The 22,895-nt window shown below is 43.0% G+C and overlaps 1 protein-coding gene across 6 annotated transcripts in view; it reads left to right on the forward strand.

Moving 5' to 3' along the window:
* The window catches only part of TRAPPC9 (trafficking protein particle complex subunit 9), a 560,212-nt gene that overhangs the window by 13,761 nt on the left and 523,556 nt on the right, over positions 1-22,895 (forward strand). For 2 of the 6 annotated variants that reach the window (XM_057531920.1, XM_057531921.1), the window contains 2 exons: positions 3,175-3,318; positions 16,674-16,753. The exons of 3 other annotated variants lie outside the window; for them this stretch is intronic. In XM_057531920.1, the coding sequence (XP_057387903.1) occupies positions 16,695-16,753 (59 nt within the window). In that variant the 5' untranslated portion in view covers positions 3,175-3,318; positions 16,674-16,694. The remainder of the gene's footprint in view (positions 1-3,174; positions 3,319-16,673; positions 16,754-22,895) is intronic. One more of the 6 variants, XM_057531922.1, reaches the window with a different exon arrangement.

Genomic DNA, 22,895 nt, shown 5'->3' on the forward strand with positions numbered 1-22,895 from the left:
CAAATGATATTGTTGCCGTAGCACGAACCAACCACCTTGACCCTTTCTCATCAGGGAAGGAAAAAGGAACCATCGGAAAGTTTGTTTCATGTCATTTTACAGACTGGGAGTGAGCCAGCATCCCACAACGAGAGACAGATTCCAGATATGTTTCAGGGCTAGATTGGTTTGCCTAGAATGCACGCCAATTAGTTTATGTTTCTTATATGACAAGATGTTTAGCCTTTAGGGGGATCCTTACTTTTTTTATTTTTTTTTAAGAGGTCTTTTGTCTTTTGAGCAATAAGTTGTGTGTGTGTGTGTGTGTGTGTGTGTGTGTGTGTGTGTGTGTGTGTGTGTGTGAAAATCTCTCTTGAGAGATTTTGCCTTAATTTCAAGACAAGAGCAAACATTCAGGGAATTCCAGCTGACATAGCGGGCGCATTCAGGAAAAGCCAGTTTGGGGCAAAGAAGGCACTGTTGCCCCCACGTAGAGTCAGGGAAGGGCCACGTCAGCATCTCGAGCACTTGTGTCATCAGGTTTGCCCATCTTCCCGCGGGGTCTGAAGGAGGTTTGAGCCCCAGCACAGGGGCTGTGAACCCCGTGAAATGCCACAGACCTCCCTTCAGCCTGGAATTGTGTCGGCTCAGTGTGGTGACCCTGCGGGAGCTCCTGCTGATTGGAAGCTCTTGGGGCGATTTTCAAGGAGTCTGATTAATAAGGATGGTGAGATGAAGCAGTGACTTCTTAACGAATGTGGCTTGTGTGGAAGGGCTCTCAGACACACACCGCAGGGGGTGCAACTGTGCCGACTTACTGAACTGTTCTCTGGCATATGTATCTGAGGCCTTCGAGGGCCTTTGCCTTTGACCCAAGAATTCTGCCCCTGGGAATGTCTCTAAGGAAATCACCCGAAATTTGGAAAGATCATTATGCACAAAGATGTTCATTGCAGTGTTATCTATAACAGTAAAAATGGGACAATTCAGCTGTCCAATGATAGGCATTTGGTTAAGCACACAGTGGCATAACCCTGATGGGATCAAGTATAGTCATTAAAAATGAGATGCAGGGCTTCCCTGGTGGCGCAGTGGTTGAGAGTCTGCCTGCCAATGCAGGGGACACTTGTTCGAGCCCTGGTCTGGGAAGATCCCATGTGCCGTGGAACAACTAAGCGCACGCACCACAACTACTGAGCCTGCGCTCTAGAGCCCGTGAGCCACAACTACTGAGCCCGCGTGCCACAACTACTGAAGCCCACGCACGCTTAGAGCCCATGCTCCGCAACAAGAGAAGGCACCGCAATGAGAAGCCCATGCACCACAACGAAGAGTGGCCCCCGCTCGCCGCAACTAGGGAGAGCCCGCATGCAGCAGCAAAGACCCAGTGCAGCCAAAAATAAGTAAATAAATAAATAAATCTATTTTTAAAAAAAACTGAGATGCATACACACAGAATGAGGCACACTTGTCCCCTGCCCTCCACTATCTCTTGTCATTAGTCTGGCTGAATTTTCTTTCTAGGGTTGTAAAGGGGGGGAGAGAATGGAGTTATTAATGTCAGGAATAAAAACTTTACATAAAGATTTTGAAAATGATCTTTATACATAACTGGCAACAGCATGAGAAATGCTTTTGTTAAACGAGCAGGCTATGACGTCATACACACACTGTGATTATAACCATATTAGCTGCAAACTTGGGGTAGAAAAAGCTTCGGGGAAATAATTTTCCATGGCTATCCCAAGTTTCTTTGTGAGTTCAATATTAAGGAATCAACAAGACATATTAAAGAAAATGTCTTTACTACTGTATATCACAGAAAACTATATTCAATATCCTATGATAAACCATAATAGAAAAGAATGTTAAAAAAAGAATGTATATATATGTATAACTGAATCACTTTGCTGTACAGCAGTAATTAACACAACCTTGTAAACCAACTATACTTCAATTTAAAAAAATAATAATTAAAAAAAAGAAAAATGTGGGGCTTCCCTGGTGGGGCAGTGGTTAAGAATCCGCCTGCCAATTCAGGGAGCACAGGTTTGAGCCCTGGTCCGGGAAGATCCCACATGCCGCGGAGCAACTAAGCCCGTGCGCCACAACTACTGAGCCTGCGCTCTAGAGACCACGAGCCACAACTACTGAGCCCACGTGCCACAACTACTGAAGCCCACGCACCTAGACCCCATGCTCCGCAACAAGAGAAGCCACCGCAACGAGAAGCCCGCGCACCGCAACAAAGAGTAGACCCCGCTCGCCGCAACTAGAGAAAGCCCGCACGCAGCAATGAAGACCCAATGCAACCAAAAATAAATTAATTTTAAAAATGATAGTTTAAAAATTTTTTTTAAAAAAGAAAAATTTGCACATTTACAGTCATGTAATATAACTTCTAGTAATTTTGCATCATGGCTTAAAAAATATGTTTTTAGGGACTTCCCTGGTGGTCTAGTGGTTAAGACTCTGTGCTCCCAATGCAGGGGGCCCGGGCTTGATCCCTGGTCAGGGAACTAGATCCCACGTGCCGCAACTAAAGATCCCGCACAACACAATGAAGATCCTGCGTGCCACAGCTAAGACCCAGCACAACCAAATAAACAAATAAATAATTTTAAAAATATAAGTGTTTTTAAAAGACAAATGAAATATGTTCAGTGAATTAAAAAAAAAAGAAAATGGCTTTAAACTGAAACACACATAAGACAAAGTTATGTACCGTGGTTATGAAAATGTGACCAGGGGTTTGCAGGAGCCTAGCCCTGTATGTTCCAGAGGAGCAATGGCCCAGGATTTGCTAATTCAGTGTTAGCAGTGAATTAAAAAACTACCACCAATAATGAGTGTCAACTGTATTATAAAGCAAAAGGAAGCAGTGGTGGTCTGGTGGTGAAGTTGCCAAGCCCTACTCCAGGGCCCTTCTGGGAGATGGTGACATCCTCCACTGCCAAACGGGAGCCACTCGCCTACCCTGCAGCTGGCCATGTCCCGCCACTTCCTTGGGCACATTCCTTAACTCCGTTGCCTCTGTGTCCTCACCTGTAAAATGAGGATCACACATACTTAGTGGAGAGACAGTTGTGTAACCACCCCCATCCCCCAGGTGCCCAGCACTTACTCGTGCTCAGTTGATGTACCACCTACCACGGCGTCACCTCCAGAACAACGATCCCCTCTCTCTCTCACCAGCTGTCTTAGCCCTGCTTTCTAGATGGTGACACAAAGGCTCAGAGCAGCCCTACAGCTTGCCTGGAGTCACGTAACACAGAAGAGGCGGAGTTAAGTTTCAAATTCAGGGTTCGCTGACTCCGAAGACTGGATTCTTTCTACTAGGTGAGTCTTGTTCTTTCTGCATCTTTTTTTGACTCACTCACAAGCTTTACTCTGTGAAACTTGGCCCCCAGAACACTCCCTTGTCTCATCTGAACTGCAGCTGTAAGGCCCACACCTCTACTGCGAAAGTTTGGGAATTAAAACATTTTTTCCATATTCCTCCACTATCCCAGCCCCATGATTTTCACATGTGTAAATTCCCTCCCAAGCATTTACCACTTGCAGATATATTTCATGTGTTGCCTTCTTGCTCTTTGCCCAATTCAGCATCCTGCCTCTTTGCTTAATATTAGAGTATTTCTCTTGCTCCTTTTAATGGTTGCTCTCTTCCTTAGACTAGTAGAAGGAAATACATTTAATTGCTAGCAGTGGTTGTGTTATAGAAGTGCAATTATGGAATATTTTTCTTCTTTCTCTAATTTTTAGATTTCCTGCAATACATTTTAAGATTTAAAAATATGGCTTAAATGTCAGCCCTTGCTGTTCGGTGTATTTAATTCTTATCCACCCTTCTCAGCAGGCTCCCCTGGCTGTCCTGGCCCAAGTCACATTTGAAAGAAAACACTTGTAATCCCTCCCAGGAGGGCACCCTGGATATTTTCAATCTGAAGGGAGATAAGCATGGTCTAAGTCATACCCATGTTTAAGGGAAGGAAAAATGTCCTGAAAAAATCTCATCCCCATTTCTTTCCTGATGCATTTAACAAATGCAAGGCCACCCTTGAGTTCTGGAAGACAGGGACCATTTCTTGCTCATTTGTTTCCCCAGTGCCGGGCCTGGCACATGGTAGGTACCTAGTAAATACTCAGAGAATGGGAGTGATTCACAGTGTCCCAGGGGGAAGGAATTTAAGGCTCATCCAGAGCGTGTTTATTTCAAGGGCCCCAAGTAGAAATCAGAAAAATAAGCCTTTCTTCTTCTTTCTTTCAATCAACAATCAAATGAAAAATGCCAGGGCCACAGTGCCTGAGAACATCCTTCTTTGAATTACTAAATTGATCCAAGCAGGGCTGCTTTCAGAAACCATCTTCTCCCATTTCGTGAAATGAACTCTGTGCCTTTTAATGAGAAGACGCATTAAAAAATTCAGGGCTCGCTGACTCCGAGGACTGGGTTCTTTCTACTAGGTGGGTCTTCTTGTTCTTTCTGCATCTTTTTTTGCCGGAAAAAACCCTCAGCAGTGAGACAGAAGAACACAGGGCCCAGGCTTAGCTATGAATCTTCTGTGGAAATAACACTTTTTTGAGTGTTCTCTCCTGAATCTATATTGAAGATATCGACTAAAGTAGATTTATTTCAGGAGTGAAAAAATAAGAGCATAGATCCTCCCAGACCCAGGCTTCGAAGGGCTGCAGCCCCTGCTGCTCCCGGAGGATGCAGGGTTATCTAGGTACCTGGAGGGGCCTCCAGATATAAGTGGATGTGCCTGCTACGTGTCTACTAGTTCTTCTTCACACTGTGTGGTAGGCTGAATTATGGCCTCCACAGGTATCTCCAGCCTAATCCCAGGAACCTGTGAATATGTCAGGTTGTGTGGCAAAGGGCAATTAAAGTTGCAGATTAAATTAGGGTTGCTCATCAACTGACACTAATGTAGGGAGATTATCCTATGTTATCCATGTGCCCAATGTAATCACAAGGGTCTTTAAAGGCGGAAGGAGAACTTAGAGGCAGACCACAGAGATGCTGTGGGTTCAGCTGTAGACCACTGCAATCAAGCAAATATGGCAACAAAGCGAGTCACACAAACTTTTTGGTTTCCCAGTGCATGTAAACGTTATGTTTACACTGTACTGTAAAAGTCTATTGAGTGTGCAATAGCATTATGTAAAAAAAAAAAGGTATCTATCTTTTTTTTTTTTTTTCCACACACACACAGTGTATTTTATTTTTACAAGAGATAAATAGACTGACACCAAGCATTGTACATGGATGACCACCACAAAAGCAACAATGATTGCAATTACCAAACATGAAACACACTTATACTATGTCATAATATTGACATTCAGTCCAGTAATCCTCCACTGTAACAGCTCCTTTACTTTGCAGTGAAAATTGATTTGTATATTCTTTTCCTCTGAGTCCTTGTGGGATTTTTTTTTTTTAATTCAGACAGAAAGTCACAAAAATTATACTCATCCTCATCAGTTCACTCAGTCCCATGTAATTAATTTCTTTTTTTTCATCTTGGTCTTTTGTTAGCACTTTTATGAGTTCATCAGTTTTTCATTAGAGTTCTGAAAATGCTTATTCATTCAGTTCAGCAGTACAGTCAGTTACCAGAAACCTGTACTTGTCAGAGTCTTTTCCATGAATTTCTTGAAGATGAAACCCTTTTATAGGAACATATTTGCAAAATCATCAGAGTACACCCAGAACTGTCTGTAAATGACAAAAGACTTAAAAATGACCATGGTTAAAGATTTGATGAAAGTTCACAATAACGCAGTTGACAAGAAAATTAGTTATTTCTGAGATATACATTTTAAAGTAATAACTAGGATTATTACTTATAACATTATACCAGAACATATAAGATTTTTAGAAATTTCATGTAATGTCTGAAACATTTATATTAACATATTTCCATACATATTTCCATACAAATACAAATATAAGATTTTTAGAAATTTCATGTAATGTCTGAAACATTTATATTAACATATTTCCATACATATTTCCATACAACTACAAATATAAGATTTTTAGAAATTTCATGTAATGTCTGAAACATTTATATTAACATATTTCCATACATATTTCCATACAAATACAAATATAAGATTTTTAGAAATTTCATGTAATGTCTGAAACATTTATATTAATATATTTCCATACAAATAACCCAATGAAAGTTTAGTATTAGTTGTTTTGTTTGTTTTTTTATACTGCAGGTTCTTATTAGGCATCAGTTTTATACACTTCAGTGTATACATGTCAATCCCAATCGCCCAAATCAGCACACCACCATCCCCACCTCATCGCAGTTTTCCCCGCTTGGTGTCCATATGTCCATTCTCTACATCTGTGTCTCAACTTCTGCCCTGCAAACTGGCTCATCTGTACCATTTTTCTAGGTTCCACATACATGCATTAATATACGATATTTGTTTTTCTCTTTCTGACTTACTTCACTCTGTATGACAGTCTCTAGATCCATCCACTTCTCAACAAATGACTCAATTTCGTTCCTTTTTAGGGCTGAGTAATATTCCATTGTATGTATGTACCACAACTTCTTTATCCATTCGTCTGTTGATGGGCATTTAGGTTGCTTCCATGACCTGGCTATTGTAAATAGTGCTGCAATGAACATTCGGGTGCACGTGTCTTTTTGAATTACGGTTTTCTCTGGGTATATGCCCAGTAGTGGGATTGCTGGGTCATATGGTAATTCTATTTTTAGTTTTTTAAGGAACCTCCATATTGTTCTCCATAGTGGCTGTATCAATTTACATTCCCACCAACAGTGCAAGAGGGTTCCCTTTTCTCCACACCCTCTCCAGCATTTGTTGTTTGTAGATTTTCTGATGATGCCCATTCTAACAGGAGTGAGGTGATACCTCATTGTAGTTTTGATTTGCATTTCTCTAATAATTAGTGATGTTGAGCATCTTTTCATGTGCTTCGTGGCTGTCTGTATGTCTTCTTTGGAGAAATGTCTATTTAGGTCTTCTGCCCATTTTTGGATTGGGGTGTTTGTTTCTTTGATATTGAGCTGAATGAGCTGTTTATATATTTTGGAGATTAATCCTTTGTCTGTTGATTCATTTGCAAATATTTTCTCCCATTCTGAGGGTTGTCTTTTCGTCTTGTTTATGGTTTCCTTTGCTGTGCAAAAGCTTTGAAGTTTCATTAGGTCCCACTTGTTTATTTTTGTTTTTATTTCCATTACTCTAGGAGGTGGATCGAAAAAGATCTTGCTGTGATTTATGTCAAAGAGTGTTCTTCCTGTGTTTTCCTCTAAGAGTTTTATAGTGGCCAGTCTTATATTTAGGTCTCTAATCCATTTTGAGTTTATTTTTGTGTATGGTGTTAGGGAGTATTCTAATTTCATTCTTTTACATGTGGCTGTCCAGTTTTCCCAGCACCACTTATTGAAGAGACTGTCTTTTCTCCATTGTATATCTTTGCCTCCTTTGTCATAGATTAGTTGACCATAGGTGCGTGGGTTAATCTCTGGGCTTTCTATCTTGTTCCATTGATCTATGTTTCTGTTTTTGTGCCAGTACCATATTGTCTTGATTACTGTAGCTTTGTAGTATAGCCTGAAGTCAGGGAGTCTGATTCCTCCAGCTCCATTTTTTTGCCTCAAGACTGCTTTGGCTATTCGGGGTCTTTTGTGTCTCCATACAAATTTTAAGATGATTTGTTCTAGCTCCGTAAAAAATGCCATTGGTAATTTGATAGGGATTGCATTGAATCTGTAGATTGCTTTGGGTAGTATACTCATTTTCACAATGTTGATTCTTCCAATCCAAGAACATGGTATATCTCTCCATCTGTTGGTATCATCTTTAATTTCTTTCATCAGTGTCTTATAGTTTTCTGCATACAGGTCTTTTGTCTCCCTAGGTAGGTTTATTCCTAGGTATTTTATTCTTTTTGTTGCAATGGTAAATGGGAGTGTTTCCATAATTTCTCTTTCAGATTTTTCATCATTAGTGTATAGGAATGCAAGAGATTTCTGTGCATTAATTTTGTAACCTGCAACTTTACCATATTCATTAATCAGCTCTAGCAGTTTTCTGGTGGCAGTTTTAGGATTCTCTATGTATAGTATCATGTCATCCGCAAACAGTGACAGTTTTACTTCTTCTTTTCCAATTTGTATTCCTTTTATTTCTTTTTCTTCTCTGATTGCCGTGGCTAGGACTTCCAGAACTATGTTGAATAATAGTGGTGAGAGTGGACATCCTTGTCTCGTTCCTGATCTTAGAGGAAATGCTTTCAGTTTTTCACCATTGAGAATGATGTTTGCTGTGGGTTTGTCATATATGGCCTTTATTATGTTGAGGTAGGTTCCCTCTATGCCCACTTTCTGGAGAGTTTTTATCAGAAATGGGTGTTGAATTTTGTCAAAAGCTTTTTCTGCATCTATTGAGATGATCATATGGTTTTTCTTCTTCAATTTGTTAATATGGTGTATCACATTGATTGATTTGCGTATATTGAAGAATCCTTGCATCCCTGGGATAAATCCCACTTGATCGTGGTGTATGATCCTTTTAATGTGTTGTTGGATTCTGTTTGCTAGTATTTTGTTGAGGATTTTTGCATCTATATTCATCAGTGATATTGGTCTGTAATTTTCTTTTTTTGTAGTGTCTTTGTCTGGTTTTGGTATCAGGGTGATGGTGGCCTCATAGAATGAGTTTGGGAGAGTTCCTTCCTCTGCAATTTTTTGGAAGAGTTTGAGAAGGATGGGTGTTAGCTCTTCTCTAAATGTTTGATAGAATTCACCTGTGAAGCCATCTGGTCCTGGACTTTTGTTTGTTGGAAGATTTTTAATCACAGTTTCAATTTCATTACTTGTGATTGGTCTGTTGATATTTTCTGTTTCTTCCTGATTCAGTCTTGGAAGGTTATACCTTTCTAAGAATTTGTCCATTTCTTCCAGGTTGTCCATTTTATTGGCATAAAGTTGCTTGTAGTAGTCTCTTAGGATGTTTTGTATTTCTGCGGTGTCTGTTGTAACTTCTCCTTTTTCATTTCTGATTTTATTGATTTGAGTCCTCTCCCTCTTTTTCTTGATGAGTCTGGCTAATGGCTTATCAATTTTGTTTATCTTCTCAAAGAACCAACTTTTAGTTTTATTGATCTTTGCTATTGTTTTCTTTGTTTCTATTTCATTTATTTCTGCTCTGATCTTTATGATTTCTTTCCTTCTGCTAACTTTGGATTTTGTTTGTTCTTCTTTCTCTAGTTTCTTTAGGTGTAATGTTAGCTTGTTTACTTGAGATTTTTCTTGTTTCTTTAGGTAGGCTTGTATAGCTATAAACTTCCCTCTTAGAACCGCTTTTGCTGCATCCCATAGGTTTTGGGTCGTCGTGTTTTCATTGTCATTTGTCTCTAGGTATTTTTTTATTTCCTGTTTGATTTCTTCAGTGATCTCTTGGTTATTTAATAACGTATTGTTTAGCCTCCATGTGTTTGTCTTTTTTACGTTTTTTTCCCTGTAATTCATTTCTAATCTCATAGCGTTGTGGTCAGAAAAGATGCTTGATATGATTTCAATTTTCTTAAATTTACTGAGGCTTGATTTGTGACCCAAGATGTGATCTATCCTGGAGAATGTTCCGTGCGCACTTGAGAAGAACGTGTAATCTGCCGTTTTTGGATGGAATGTCCTATATATATCAATTAAATCTATCTGGTCTATTGTGTCATTTAAAGCTTCTGTTTCCTTATTTATTTTCATTTTGGATGATCTGTCCATTGGTGTAAGTGAGGTGTTAAAGTCCCCCACTATTATTGTGTTACTGTCGATTTCCTCTTTTATAGCTGTTAGCAGTTGCCTTATGTATTGAGGTGCTCCTATGTTGGGTGCATATATATTTATAATTGTTATATCTTCTTCTTGGATTGATCCCTGGATCATTATGTAGTGTCCTTCCTTGTCTCTTGTAACATTCTTTATTTTAAAGTCTATTTTATCTGATATGAGTATAGCTACTCCAGCTTTCTTTTGATTTCCATTTGCATGGAATATCTTTTTCCATCCCCTCACTTTCAGTCTGTATGTGTCCCTAGGTCTGAAGTGGGTCTCTTGTAGACAGCATATATATGGGTCTTGTTTTTGTATCCATTCAGCCAGTCTATGTCTTTTGGTTGGGGCATTTAATCCATTCACGTTTAAGGTAATTATCGATATGTATGTTCCTATGACCATTTTCTTAATTGTCTTGGGTTTGTTTTTGTAGGTCCTTTTCTTCTCTTGTGTTTCCCACTTAGAGAAGTTCCTTTAGCATTTGTTGTAGAGCTGGTTTGGTGGTGCTGAATTCTCTTAGCTTTTGCTTGTCTGTAAAGCTTTTGATTTCTCCATCAAATCTAAATGAGATCCTTGCTGGGTAGAGTAATCTTGGTTGTAGGTTCTTCCCTTTCATCACTTTAAGTATTTCATGCCACTCCCTTCTGGCTTGCAGAGTTTCTGCTGAGAAATCAGCTGTTAACCTTATGGGAGTTCCCTTGTATGTTATTTGTCGTTTTTCCCTTGCTGCTTTCAGTAATTTTTCTTTGTCTTTAATTTTTGCCACTTTGATTACTATGTGTCTCGGCGTGTTTCTCCTTGGGTTTATTCTGTATGGGACTCTCTGCGCTTCCTGGACTTGGGTGGCTATTTCCTTTCCCATGTTAGGGAAGTTTTCGACTATAATCTCTTCAAATATTTTCTCTGGTCCTTTCTCTCTCTCTTCTCCTTCTGGGACCCCTATAATGCGAATGTTGTTGCGTTTAATGTTGTCCCAGAGGTCTCTTATGCTGTCTTCATTTCTTTTCATTCTTTTTTCTTTAGTCTGTTCCGCAGCAGTGAATTCCACCATTCTGTCTTCCAGGTCACTTATCCGTTCTTCTGCCTCAGTTATTCTGCTATTGATTCCTTCTAGTGTAGTTTTCATTTCCGTTATTGTATTGGTCATCTCTGTTTGTTTGTTCTTTAATTCTTCTAGGTCTTTGTTAATCATTTCTTGCATCTTCTCAATCTTTGCCTCCATTCTTATTCCGAGGTCCTGGATCATCTTCACTATCATTATTCTGAATTCTTTTTCTGGAAGGTTGCCTATCTCCACTTCATTTAGTTGTTTTTCTGGGGTTTTTTCTTGTTCCTTCATCTGGTACATAGCCCTCTGCCTTTTCATCTTCTCTTTCTTTCTGTAACTGTGGTTTTTGGTCCACAGGCTGCAGGATTGTAGTTTTTCTTGCTTCTGTTGTCTGCCCTCTGGTGGTTGAGGCTATCTAAGAGGCTTGATGGGAGGCTCTGGTGGTGGGTAGAGCTGACTGTTGCTGTGGCGGTCAGAGCTCAGTAAAACCTTAATCCACTTGACTGTTGATGGGTGGGGCTGGGTTCCCTCCCTGTTGCTGTGGCGATCAGAGCTCAGTAAAACCTTAATCCACTTGACTGTTGATGGGTGGGGCTGGGTTCCCTCCCTGTTGGTTGTTTTGCCTGAGGCAACCCAACACTGGAGCCTACCGGTGCTCTTTGGTGGGGTTAATGGCAGACTCTGGGAGGGCTCACGCCAAGGAGAACTTCCCAGGACCTCTGCTGCCAGTGTCCTTATCCCCACGGTGAAACAGAGCCACCACTCGCCTCTGCAGGAGACCCCCCAACACCAGCAAGTACGTCTGGTTCAGTCTCCCCCAGGGTCACTGCTCCTTCCCCTGGGTCCCGATGCACACATTACTTTGTGTGTGCCCTCCAAGAGTGGGGTCTCTGTTTCCCCCAGTCCTGTCACAGTCCTGCAATCAATTCCCACTAGACTTCAAAGTCTGATTCTCTAGGAATTCCTCCTCCCTTTGCCGGACCCCCAGGTTGGGAAGCCTGACGTGGGGCTCAGAAACTTCACTCCAGTGGGTGGACTTCTGTGGTATAAGTGTTCGCCAGTCTGTGAGTCACCCACCCAGCAGTTATGGGATTTGATTTTACTCTGATTGCGCCCCTCCTACCGTCTCACTGTGGCTTCTCCTCTGTCCTTGGACGTGGGGTATCCTCCTTGGTGAAGTCCAGGGTCTTCCTGTCAATGATTGTCCAGCAGCCAGTTGTGATTCTGGTGCTCTCGCAAGAGGGAGTGAGAGCACGTCCTTCTACTCCGCCATCTTGGTTAATCTCCAAAAGGTATCTATCTTAATTTAGAAATGCTTTATTGCTAAAAGTGCTAACTATTATCCGAGCCTTCAGCAAGTCATAATCTTTTTTTGCTGGTGGAGGGTCCTGCTTGGGCGTTGACGGCTGCCAACTGATCATGGTGGTGGTTGCTGAAGGCTGGGGTGGCCATGACATTCTCTTAAAATAAGACAACAGAGAAGTTCACTGCATTGACTGACTCTTTCACAAACGATTTCTCCGTAGCAGGCAGTGCTGCTTGATAGCTTTTTACCCACAGAACTTCTTTCAAAATTGGAGTCAGTCCTCTCAAACCCTGCCACTGCTTTATCAACTGAGTTCATGTCATATTCTAAATTCTTTGTTGTCATTTCAACAACCGACTAAGTTTACCATCTTCTATGGGAGCGGTTCGTGGTGCCCCAAAACAATTACGATAGTAACACCAAAGATCACTGATCACAGATCGCCATAACGTATATAGTAATGAAAAAGTTTGAAATATTTCGAGAATTACCAAAATGGGACACAAAGATACAAAGTAAGCAAATGCTGTTGGAAAAATGGTGCCAATAGACTTGCTCTATGCAGGGTTGCCCCAAACCTTCAATTTGTAAAAAATGCAACATCTGCAAAGTGTAATAAAGAGAAGCACAATAAAAAAAAAGGTGTGCCTGTCCTCAAGATCATAGACACAAGTAGTGGTGTTTGCCAGGGGCCAAGGGGGAGGAGGAATGGGGAGTTAGTGTTTAATGAGTATAGAGCTTCAGTATTGCAAGATGCAAAGAGTTCTGGATATGGACGTTGGTGATGGTTGCACAACAGTGTGAATATACTTAGTGCCACTGAATTGTACATTTAGAAACGGTTATGTACTAAATGCTACTGAACTGTACACTTTAAAATGGTACATTGTAATTATGCGAATCGTATCTCCATTTAAAAAAAAGTCTGAGACAGAACAATCCCTTTTTCCTGCCTCTGGGTTTGATATATAAGGGTGTGAGGCCTGGAGCTGCTGCAACCAGTCTTGCAGCCATGAGGGACACTGGCCACACAAAGAGAAGCCAAGCACAAAGACGGGAAGCCCCTGAAATAACTGGCCTGCACCCGACTTCTGTAATGTGACGTAGTGGAGGTCCTGACCGTGAAAGCCTGTTCCTAGGCTTTTCTGTTCTCTGTAGCAGAGAGCATCCCTCCAGAAAGTCCTGAGCACCCCGTCACCATCAGGGGTCTCTCCTACCGGAGAAGCAAGTCTCACTCCCAGTGGCTGGGAGGAAGTAACATGTTCTCCGTGTTTTAACGCTGCTGTGTCTTCTCCTCTGTTGCTCCTCCCCCACCCACACTCTTCACCCACCAAGGGCCAACACTGCCTCCTTGGTTGTCCTTTCTGCACCCTCTGTGAGCCTCTGCTAAGCCCCCGATACAGCACTGGCCCCAGGGATTAGAGGTGACTAAATGTCCCTCTGCCCCCTTCCTGGGCGGCAAGGCCTGGGCCTGATTAATTAGGCCTCCTTGCAGAGCCCAACACAGGCCCCGGCACTTAGTGGATCCCCAGGAATTGCTTATTGTGTTGATCACAGAGGTGAGAGTGACTTAGTCAAAGTGCAAGTGATGAGATAAAATCAGCCTTGTTAGCAGGTGGGGAGAAGAAGGTTGGGCAGTAGCAGGAGCCCCTCCTGTTCAGGCCCTAAGGCATGTAATCTCCACGGCAGCCCCTGAGGTCAGCGTTACTGTCTCTATTTTACACATGAAGCAGGGAGGCTCAGACAGCTGGGGTCACGCACCCGAGTCACGTGCTAGCGAGCAAGCTGGGACTCAGGCACAGTTCTTGCTGACTCTGAGCTCTGAAAAAATAACAGTAACAGCTAACCCGTACGTAGTCGCCACTACTTGACAAGCTCTGCTTTCCCTCGTTTGCCCTCCTGACAGCTCTATGAGGCGGTGGTGTCATCAGCTCCGTTGTATAGAGAGTAGAAGTCACCCAGCGGGTAGTGGCAGAGCCAGCACTGGAGGCTGGTGGAGGCTCCAGAACCCCTGCTGTTCCCACCTGAAGTGTCCTGGTTCTAGGTCAGGACCTGGAACATTCAGAGCCTGAGCGGGAGCTGGCCATCAGGCAGCGGTGACAGTGACAGGGACAGGTTGTTGGCCAATCGTACACCCCGGCCCACTGCAGGCTCTGGGGTGGGTTGTGCGGGCCTCACTGTCTGACTGTAGGCTGACATGACCCCTCTGGTCCCTGAATCCCGACAGCCCTGGGCTCTGCCTCTAACCAGCTCTGGGACCCTGGGCACACTGCTTCCGACCTCCGAGCACAGCCTCCTGGAGGTAATGTGTGCGCACAGGGCGGGGCAGGGCTCAGGAGAAAACAGGGACAGTCCAAACAAGCTCCCTGATGATGGCTGTCAACCTGTCACTGAGCCTGCTTCTTCCTGCGGTGGGCGGAACAGTGGTCCCCGTTCACATCTGCCTGTGAATACGCTACTTGACACGACAAAAGGGACTCTGCAGCCATGATAGAGTTACCGGCAGTGAGTTGCAGAGATTATCCAGGATTATCCGGGTGGGCCAATTATAATCACACTGAGCCCTTAGAAGAGGAAGAGGAAGACAGAGAGTCTGTCGGAGAACCTGGAGGACAGAAGAAGAGGCAGGAGAGATGCACAAGAGAGGGCCTCAAGCAGGCATTGCTGGCTTTGCCAATGGAGGAAGGAGCCTCTGGAAGCCAGACTTCAGTCCCGGCCGACAGCCCGCAAGGAAATGGGGGCCTCAGTCCTACGACCGCAAGGAACTGAATCCTGCCAGCAACTCAAATGAGCTGGGAAAACGGACTGGACTTCCAACTACTGTGAACTGTGAGCTAATAACTTTGTATTAAGCCTGTAAACTTGTAGTAATTCGTTATGGCAGCGACGGAAAATGATACTCTCCTCAAACTCCCTCTCCACTGGAGTGAGCGTTGGTCCTCATCTCGGCCTTGAGTTGATCCACAAGCGTGGGGCCCCCAGCCCTGTTCTCCTGCATCAACGTGCAGGATCACTTTCTGTGGTCTCCAGCTGGAAGGCAGGCAGGACGGTAGAGCCCTGCAAAGGCCAAGTTCACTTGGCTTTGTGCCCAAAATAAAGCTCTGGATATGAGTGTACTTGTTGAAAAAGAAAAAAAAAAAAACAAACCAAATGCTGACCCACTTTTTCCTGACTGCTCTGGCTCAGACATGTCCCTCTAAAAGGCAATTTATTTCTAGTACACGCTGTTCCCAGGGCTGACATCACCAACCTCAGTTGGAAGGAGGAGCAGTACTTACGAGAGCTCTCAGGGGCTGGCATCCAAATCTGATAATGTAGCAAAGTTCTGCAAAAAGCTGGTGTTTTTTTAAAAAAACTGCATCAGCCTGGCGATGGAGGGGCTGGGAGTTTGACCCTAGTTAGAATCTCCAGCCAGGAGAAATGCTCGAGGCGTCTGGTCCCTGGAGCTCCAGCCCTCCTGCACAAACCCTGGCAGACCACAAAGCAGCAGCGTGGCCTGGCTTACAGCAGGGGTGACCACCCTTGCAGCCTGACATGGGGGCTGCTTTGAGGGTAGACAGCCTCCCTTGGGAGACCGGGCCTTCCCAGTGGCCACACGTCTCTGAGCCACACAACTGACTAAAACATCATAAATATATTATCTATTTTGATAATTATTAAATTAATATAAAGGTAAATTTTATTGGAAATATATCTCTTATTGAAATAAATATTTTGGGCTTCCCTGGTGGCGCAGTGGTTGAGAATCTGCCTGCTAATGCAGGGGACACGGGTTCGAGCCCTGGCCTGGGAAGATCCCACATGCCGCAGAGCGGCTGGGCCCGTGAGCCACAACTGCTGAGCCTGCGCGTCTGGAGCCTGTGCTCCGCAACGAGAGAGGCCCGCGCAGCGCGATGAAGAGTGGCCCCCGCTTGCCACAACTGGAGAAAGCCCTCGCACAGAAACGAAGACCCAACACAGCCAAAATCAATCAATCAATCAAACATACGCATCTGATTCAAGATCCTCATTAAAAAAAAAAAAAAGAAAAAAAAAAAAAGAAAAAAAAAAAAAAAAGAAATAAATATTTTTAAGTTATTTTATGGACCTACAAATATTGATATTTATTGTTTGCTTGAATGGGAGAGATTATGCACCAAACGTATCCCGAGTTTTAGCTTTTGTGTGTAAGTGCTGAGACTCTTGTTCACTTTAATGTAGATGGGAATAGAGAAAATTATGTTATATCAGTGTCTCTCAATTCTCCAAACCTTTATAGCAAAAATCAGATGGCGATATAAGATCAAAAATCATTTTGAGTAATTTTCAACTAACAACTCAGCAGGTCTTCCTTTGATTTTGCTGAAAGAAAGTAACTGAAACAATTTGCAAAATGATTTGTTACCAAGTTGTTAGAATCATTCATGTTCTTAATTTCTGGGCAGTACGCTAAAAGTTCAAAATTCAGGGCAGTAATACCAAGAATTAGCACATGAGGCTTAAATATACTTTTTACTCTTTTGCTTAGAGGCACCTCGTTTAACCCAACATGCTCAGAAGAGGCTGGGAAAATGGAAGTATTGTTAATTCCAGTTCACCTTTGCCAAGGTAAAAAAATTAGTATACATTTACAATAGCCAATGATATTTTGGGAAATGTTAATGAAAATAATCATCTTATGAGTCTGAATAATGGTCTTGAAAATTTTTGTAAGGTAAAAGTATGTATGTCCAAATGTAACATTGATTTGTCAAAAGCAAAAGGAAATCTTTTTTTTTTTCAAAAGGAAACTTTTGATCTCTTCCTCCCTCATTGAAATCATATAAAATATGCAACTGAGTTACAGACTGAGCTGCAGGAAAGTGAAAATACTCACAAACCCTTTCTCATTGCTGAGAAGAGTAAAAACGGAGGAAGAGCTTCGTAGAAGATTGTTTTTTCCCAGCATGCTTTTTACACATGTCGAGGATTCTAATTGTAAGGAAAAATTGCCCAAATTTTAGATATGAGGCAGAGAGATTACTGTGTCCTGCTGAGTGTTTTGCAGGGTTAGTCTGGTGGTGTAATCTGGGGCTTTTATAAGGTTAGGCATTATATTCTAGAAAACTGATTATGATGCAGGATTCTTGAGCTATAGCAAAGCAAATGAATATTATTCTAGAGAGATGCAAATGAGAAGATTACATTCCAAGACTCATAGCTTTATTTTGTATTCATTTTACAGTCTTATTCTTATATTATTTCTTTCAGGGAATAATATATTTGCTTCTCTCTCTCATAGCTTTTTTTTTTGGAAACAGCTTTATTAGCCTGCTGTTTCCTTCATTAAGGAGTTAAGTTTGATACGGGTTCATTTTATATATTTGTTATCAATTTTATTGAATACATTATTGCATACACTAACTGACCATTTTAGAAGTAGAATTCAGTGAGGTTTGCTAAATGTATATACCTGTGAAACCACTGCCACAGTCAGAGTATCAACCCAACCACCGTCGACCACCATCAACCCAAAGAGTCTCGGTGCCCCTTCCGAGTCAGCTCCCGTCTGGGCCCCAGGCAACACTTGATTAGATTTGCCTTTTCTAGAGCCTCATAGAGATGAAGCCACTTACTCTTCTGTGCCAGACTTTCCTTTACCAGCACTTCTAGGAGGGTGTCAGAGCGGGTCCCTGTTCAGTGCTCTCTAGTATTCCCATCTCTCTGCTGATGGAAAAAGGGTTATTGCCTCTTTGTGACAGTTACGAATGAAGCGCTGTGAACATTCATGGACATACAGTTCTGTTCCTCTTCCTCAGAGGGAATTGCTGGGTCGTATAGTGCATGGATGTGTGTGGAGTGGAAACTGCCAAACCTTATTCCAAAGTGTTTATCCCATGTGACTTTCCCACTAGCAATGTTTCTCTCCTTACTCCGTCTTTTGTTATGTAGAGGGCCCCAGCCGGAGAACCTAACGTGGGTAGAGGAAGATTTTTTTCCCCTCCTTTCCACGTGCACATGTGGGTGGGGAGCCCAGGAGCTCACACACAGCTTTGTGGGTCGGCTGCCCCTGGCTCTCTCCTTTCCATTCCCCGTCCGCTCAACTCAGTGACACTGCTGGTCTTTGAGTGACTTCTCTCTGCCATGGATCAGACCTGGACTCCCGACACAAAGCTCAAGTGGTCACAGAGCTGACCTCATTTGTTTCTCTTCTGTCAGGACACAGTCCTGAGCTGGCTGTTGTCCAATGTCTGAAAACCGTTTTCTTTTTCCTCCCAGGTTTCTAGTTGTTCACAGTGGGAGAGTCAATCTGGATGCTGTTCTTCTCCCTACATTTGTTTTTCATCTTTTCAAAATTATACTTTTACATAATTTTAAGGTAGATACATAGATAAGGCATGGGGCTTTGCCGTGAAATTTGTTGTGCGGGTGAAATTAATATCTCCACTTTTGATATTATCTGCAGTTTCTCTCTTGGCTCTCACAGACTCTCCCTTAGGTGGGAAAGGAGGTTCTGTGCTTCACTGCATACGGAGTCTAAGGTGGATCAGTTTTAGGAAAGACTACGTGTGGACATTGGGACTTTCGGTGGGGAAAATGAGTTCCTTAAAGCAATGAGACAGTACGTATAGTTCTTAGAATAGTGTCTGTCATACTTTAAGTGCTCAATAAATGGTAGCTATTATTAGGACAATGCAATAAAGGAGGTGAGCTTTACATTAAAGACTGCCTCCTTTGTAGCATGCTACTTATTCCCTTGAGGCCCCTGGGATCGTTATGTTATCCTTTTTTTTTTTTAAATTTATTTATTTATTTTTGGCTGAGTTGGGTCTTCGTTGCTGTGCACGGGGTTTCTCTAGTTGCGGCAAGCGGGCTTCTCATTGTGGTGGCTTCTCTTATTGCAGAGCACGGGCTCTAGGTGCATGGGCTTCAGTACTTATGGCTCGCAAGCTCCAGAGAGCAGGCTCAGTAGTTGTGGCGCGCGGGCTTAGTTGCTCCGTGGCATGTGGGATCTTCCCGGACCAGGGCTCGAACTTGTGTCCCCTGCATTGGCAGGCGGATTCTTAACCACTGCGCCACCAGGGAAGCCCCGTTATGGTATCCTTGCCAGCCCAGGGTTCTGATCCAAGCTTGCTTTCCTGGGCTGAGGCCCATATTCCATTATCATTTCTCTTTTTACTCATATAACAGCCTTCCATTGAAGTCCTTACCCCGTCCTCGTCCCTGTGTTGGAGTTGAAACTCATAGAACCGTGAGTGGGTCAGATACGAGAATGTGGTAGAAAGTCTCAGGACAGAGAGATGCAGAGGGGGTTGAGGAAGCCCCGAGGACAAAGGAACTTCCTCTGCTTGGGGAGTCAGGGTGGCTTCGCAGAAGATGAAATTAAGATTTGAAAAGCAAGTAGATATTTGCCAGATGGGCATGGTAGGGGAGAGAAAGAGCAGAGTATCTGCAAAACTCAGAGGCACGGGAAGAGTGATGTTCAGAAAACGGTAGCAGGGCAGCTAGGCTGAACCACGGCATGAGGGTGGGATCGCAGAGGGTGAGGCTGCACTGGCAGGCAGGGAGCAGTTTCTTTTCAACAACTTTATTGAGCTGTAAGTCACATGGCACACATCTCACCCATTTGAAGAGCACCATGCATTGGCTTTTAGTATGTTCAGAGTGGCATGCAACCATAGGAAGCAATCTTTGAAGCCTCTGGATGGTCCTATTGAAGGTGGCCTTCCCAGGACTTCCCAAAGTGTCTTTTGGGGGTTGTGTGGGTGCATAAAGTCTAGGGGAAGCTGGAGCAGTGTTGGATCCAGGCAGAAAAGAAAACAGGCAGCAGTCCTTGTGCTGAGCAGAGCAGAGCTCCGTCAGGTTACCTGTGGGTCATGAGGGGGGAGAGGAGGCCCCCTGCAGGGCCCCCACCACGGACCACAGCTTCTGTAACCTGGGGCTGTGTCTTAATAGTCAGAGCAAAGGGGACCGTAAAATACTGAGAGTGTGGCCCTGGACCAGGCTGAGGCTCCCAGAAGTCCTGCTTTCCTGACAGATACCAAATGGAGGCCAGGTGCCCCAGAGCTGATTTGGGAAGTGCACTGAAATGAACACTTTTCAAGAAGTCCTTACTTTTCTTGTTAAAGGTAGTCCTTTTTTTAATGGGAGAGAGGGACTTCCCTGGTGGCGCAGTGGTTAAGAATCCGTCTGCCAATGCAGGGGACACGGGTTCAAGCCCTGGTCCGGGAAGATCCCACATGCTGCGGAGCAACTAAGCCCATGCACCACAACTACTGAGCCCGTGTGCCACAATTACTGAAGCCTGCGCCTATAGCCCATGCTCCACAATAAGAAAAGCCACCGCAATGAGAAGACCGCGCACCGCAACGAAGAGTAGCCCCCGCTCGCCGCAACTAGAGAAAGCCCGTATACAGCAACAAAGACCCAACCCAGCTAAAAATAAATAAATTACTTAATTAATAAAAAAACAAAACAGGGCTTCCCTGGTGGCACAGTGGTTGAGAATCCACCTGGCAATGCAGGGGATATGGCTTTGGGCCCTGGTCTGGGAAGATCCCACATGCCGTGGAGTGGCTGGGCCTGTGTGCCACAACTGCTGAGCTTGCACTCTAGAGCCCGCGAGCCACAGCTGCTGAGCCTGTGTGCCGCAACTGCTGAAGCCCGCACACCTGGGGCCTTCGCTCTGCAACGGGAGAGGCCACTGCAGTGAGAGGCCCGCTCACTGCAACGAAGAGTATCTCCCCCCCACCCCCCCGTCGCCGCTCGCCGCAACTAGAGAGAGCCCGCATGCAGCAACAAAGACACGATGCAGTCAAAAATAAATTAAACAAAAAGGCAAAAAAAAACCGGGAGAGAGTCTCCAGTTTAATGTCAGGAATGGAAAACAAACAGGTCAGAGATGGGTGGAGGCTGATTTTAACCAGTCAACTTGTATGGAACAGTTTTTTTATGAGCTGCCCCAGTGACTGTCTGGATGAACGGTTGAAAGGAAATGGGTCTGCACATACAGGCTATTCCCGGGCCACGGGAGTAGCTGCTTTCCAAACCTGGCTGTGTTTTCACAAACACATTTCAAGGCCACACCTCCAGTGTTCTCATTCAGTACCTTTGAGTCAGGCCAGGAAATCGTGATGTGTTTTTAACTGCTTTGACTTCTTTTGGACTTCTTCTGGAATTCTCTTTTTGATGATATTTAAACAACTGCAAACAATTTTCAAGTACAGTACAAATACTTTATCTTCCTTAACTGCTTTAGCGTAAGTGGCTGCCCCAACACCCCTAGCTGAGTGTGGATTTTCCACAAACGAGGACCTTCCCTTGTAGCCCCACAAGGCAGCCATCCAAAGTGGGAAATTAACATCGGTACATTATTACCACCTGATCCTCAGGCGCCATTCAGCTTTCACAGCTGTTCCAATTTTTTTTTTTTTTAAGCAAAATGATCAAGTCCAGAGTCACGCATGACCTTTAGTTGTCCTGTCTCATCAATATTCTTTAATTTGGAACAGTTCCACAGTCTTTCTGTGACTTGCATGAACTGGACATGTGCTTTTGAAGATTGCAGGCCAGTTATGTTGTAGCATGTCCCTAATTTTGGTTTCTCTCTTGTTTCTTCACAGTTAAATCCAGGTCATGCATCTTTGGCAGGAATATCACAGAAGTGGTACTTTGTTCTATTGATTGCATCCTATCAGGTGGTGCATGATTTAGATTTGTCCCATTACCATTGATTCAGTTTGACCCAAATCCTCTTTTTTTTAAATTGAGGTATAATTGACATATAACATTGTATAAGTTTAAGGTGTACAACCAGTTGATTAGATACATTTCTATGTCAAAATATGATAACCTCTTCAGTGTTAGATAACACCTTCATCATTTCACACAATTTCATGTCTTTTTGGTGGTGAGTACATTTAAGATCTAGTCTCTTAGGAACTTTGAACTATATAATACAGTATTGTTAACTATAATCACAATGCTGTGCACTAGATCCCCAGTTATTCATCTTCTAACTGCAAGTTTATACCCTGGCCAAATCTCCCCTTTTCTCCTACCTGCCAGTACCTAGTAACCACCATTCTCTTGATACTTTGTTTCTTCAGGTGATCTGAATCCTCTTTCTCTGCTTTAGAGAAAGAAGGACAGAAATGGCAAAAGTATGGATAATTGAGGTTTAAAAAAAACCCTTCCACTTAATCAATGTCATTTGAATAATTTGATCTATATTATTTGAATAATTCAGATAAATCCTGTATCGAGTTGGCAGATAGCAGAGATTTAGTCTCAGTCTTTCCTTTTAAAAATTAGCTTTAATGCTGTAATATTTGACACACAAAAGTCATAAAGAATAACATAACTTGAACTGTAATAACTTGATATGTAATATATAACATATATTTCCAATTGGATTATTTATTACTTTATATGTAACATATAAGGCATATAATGTAGTGTCATATACATAAATTGAATTCTCAAGAATTAAGTCACTGCCAATTTAGCTAAATCTCTTTTGTGAATTCCTTTCTAACATCAGTCTACTCTGAATTTGCCCAGAACTGACTGACCCAGGCTCACCTGACAAAGTGACAAAATCCCAGGTCTTGGTGAGAATTGTTGAGGCCATCCTAATTCAGACCAGACACGGATGTTTGTTTTCTCATAGTAGCTACTTAGCTTGTTCCGGCATCTGGTGGTCACACGTGGGATTGCAGCTACCCATATGTTACCCTTCTCAGGATTTTTCTTTTCCATTTTGAATTTT

The sequence above is a fragment of the Balaenoptera acutorostrata genome, chromosome 17, assembly GCF_949987535.1.
Source record: "Balaenoptera acutorostrata chromosome 17, mBalAcu1.1, whole genome shotgun sequence".
Taxonomy (NCBI): Eukaryota; Metazoa; Chordata; class Mammalia; order Artiodactyla; family Balaenopteridae; genus Balaenoptera; species Balaenoptera acutorostrata.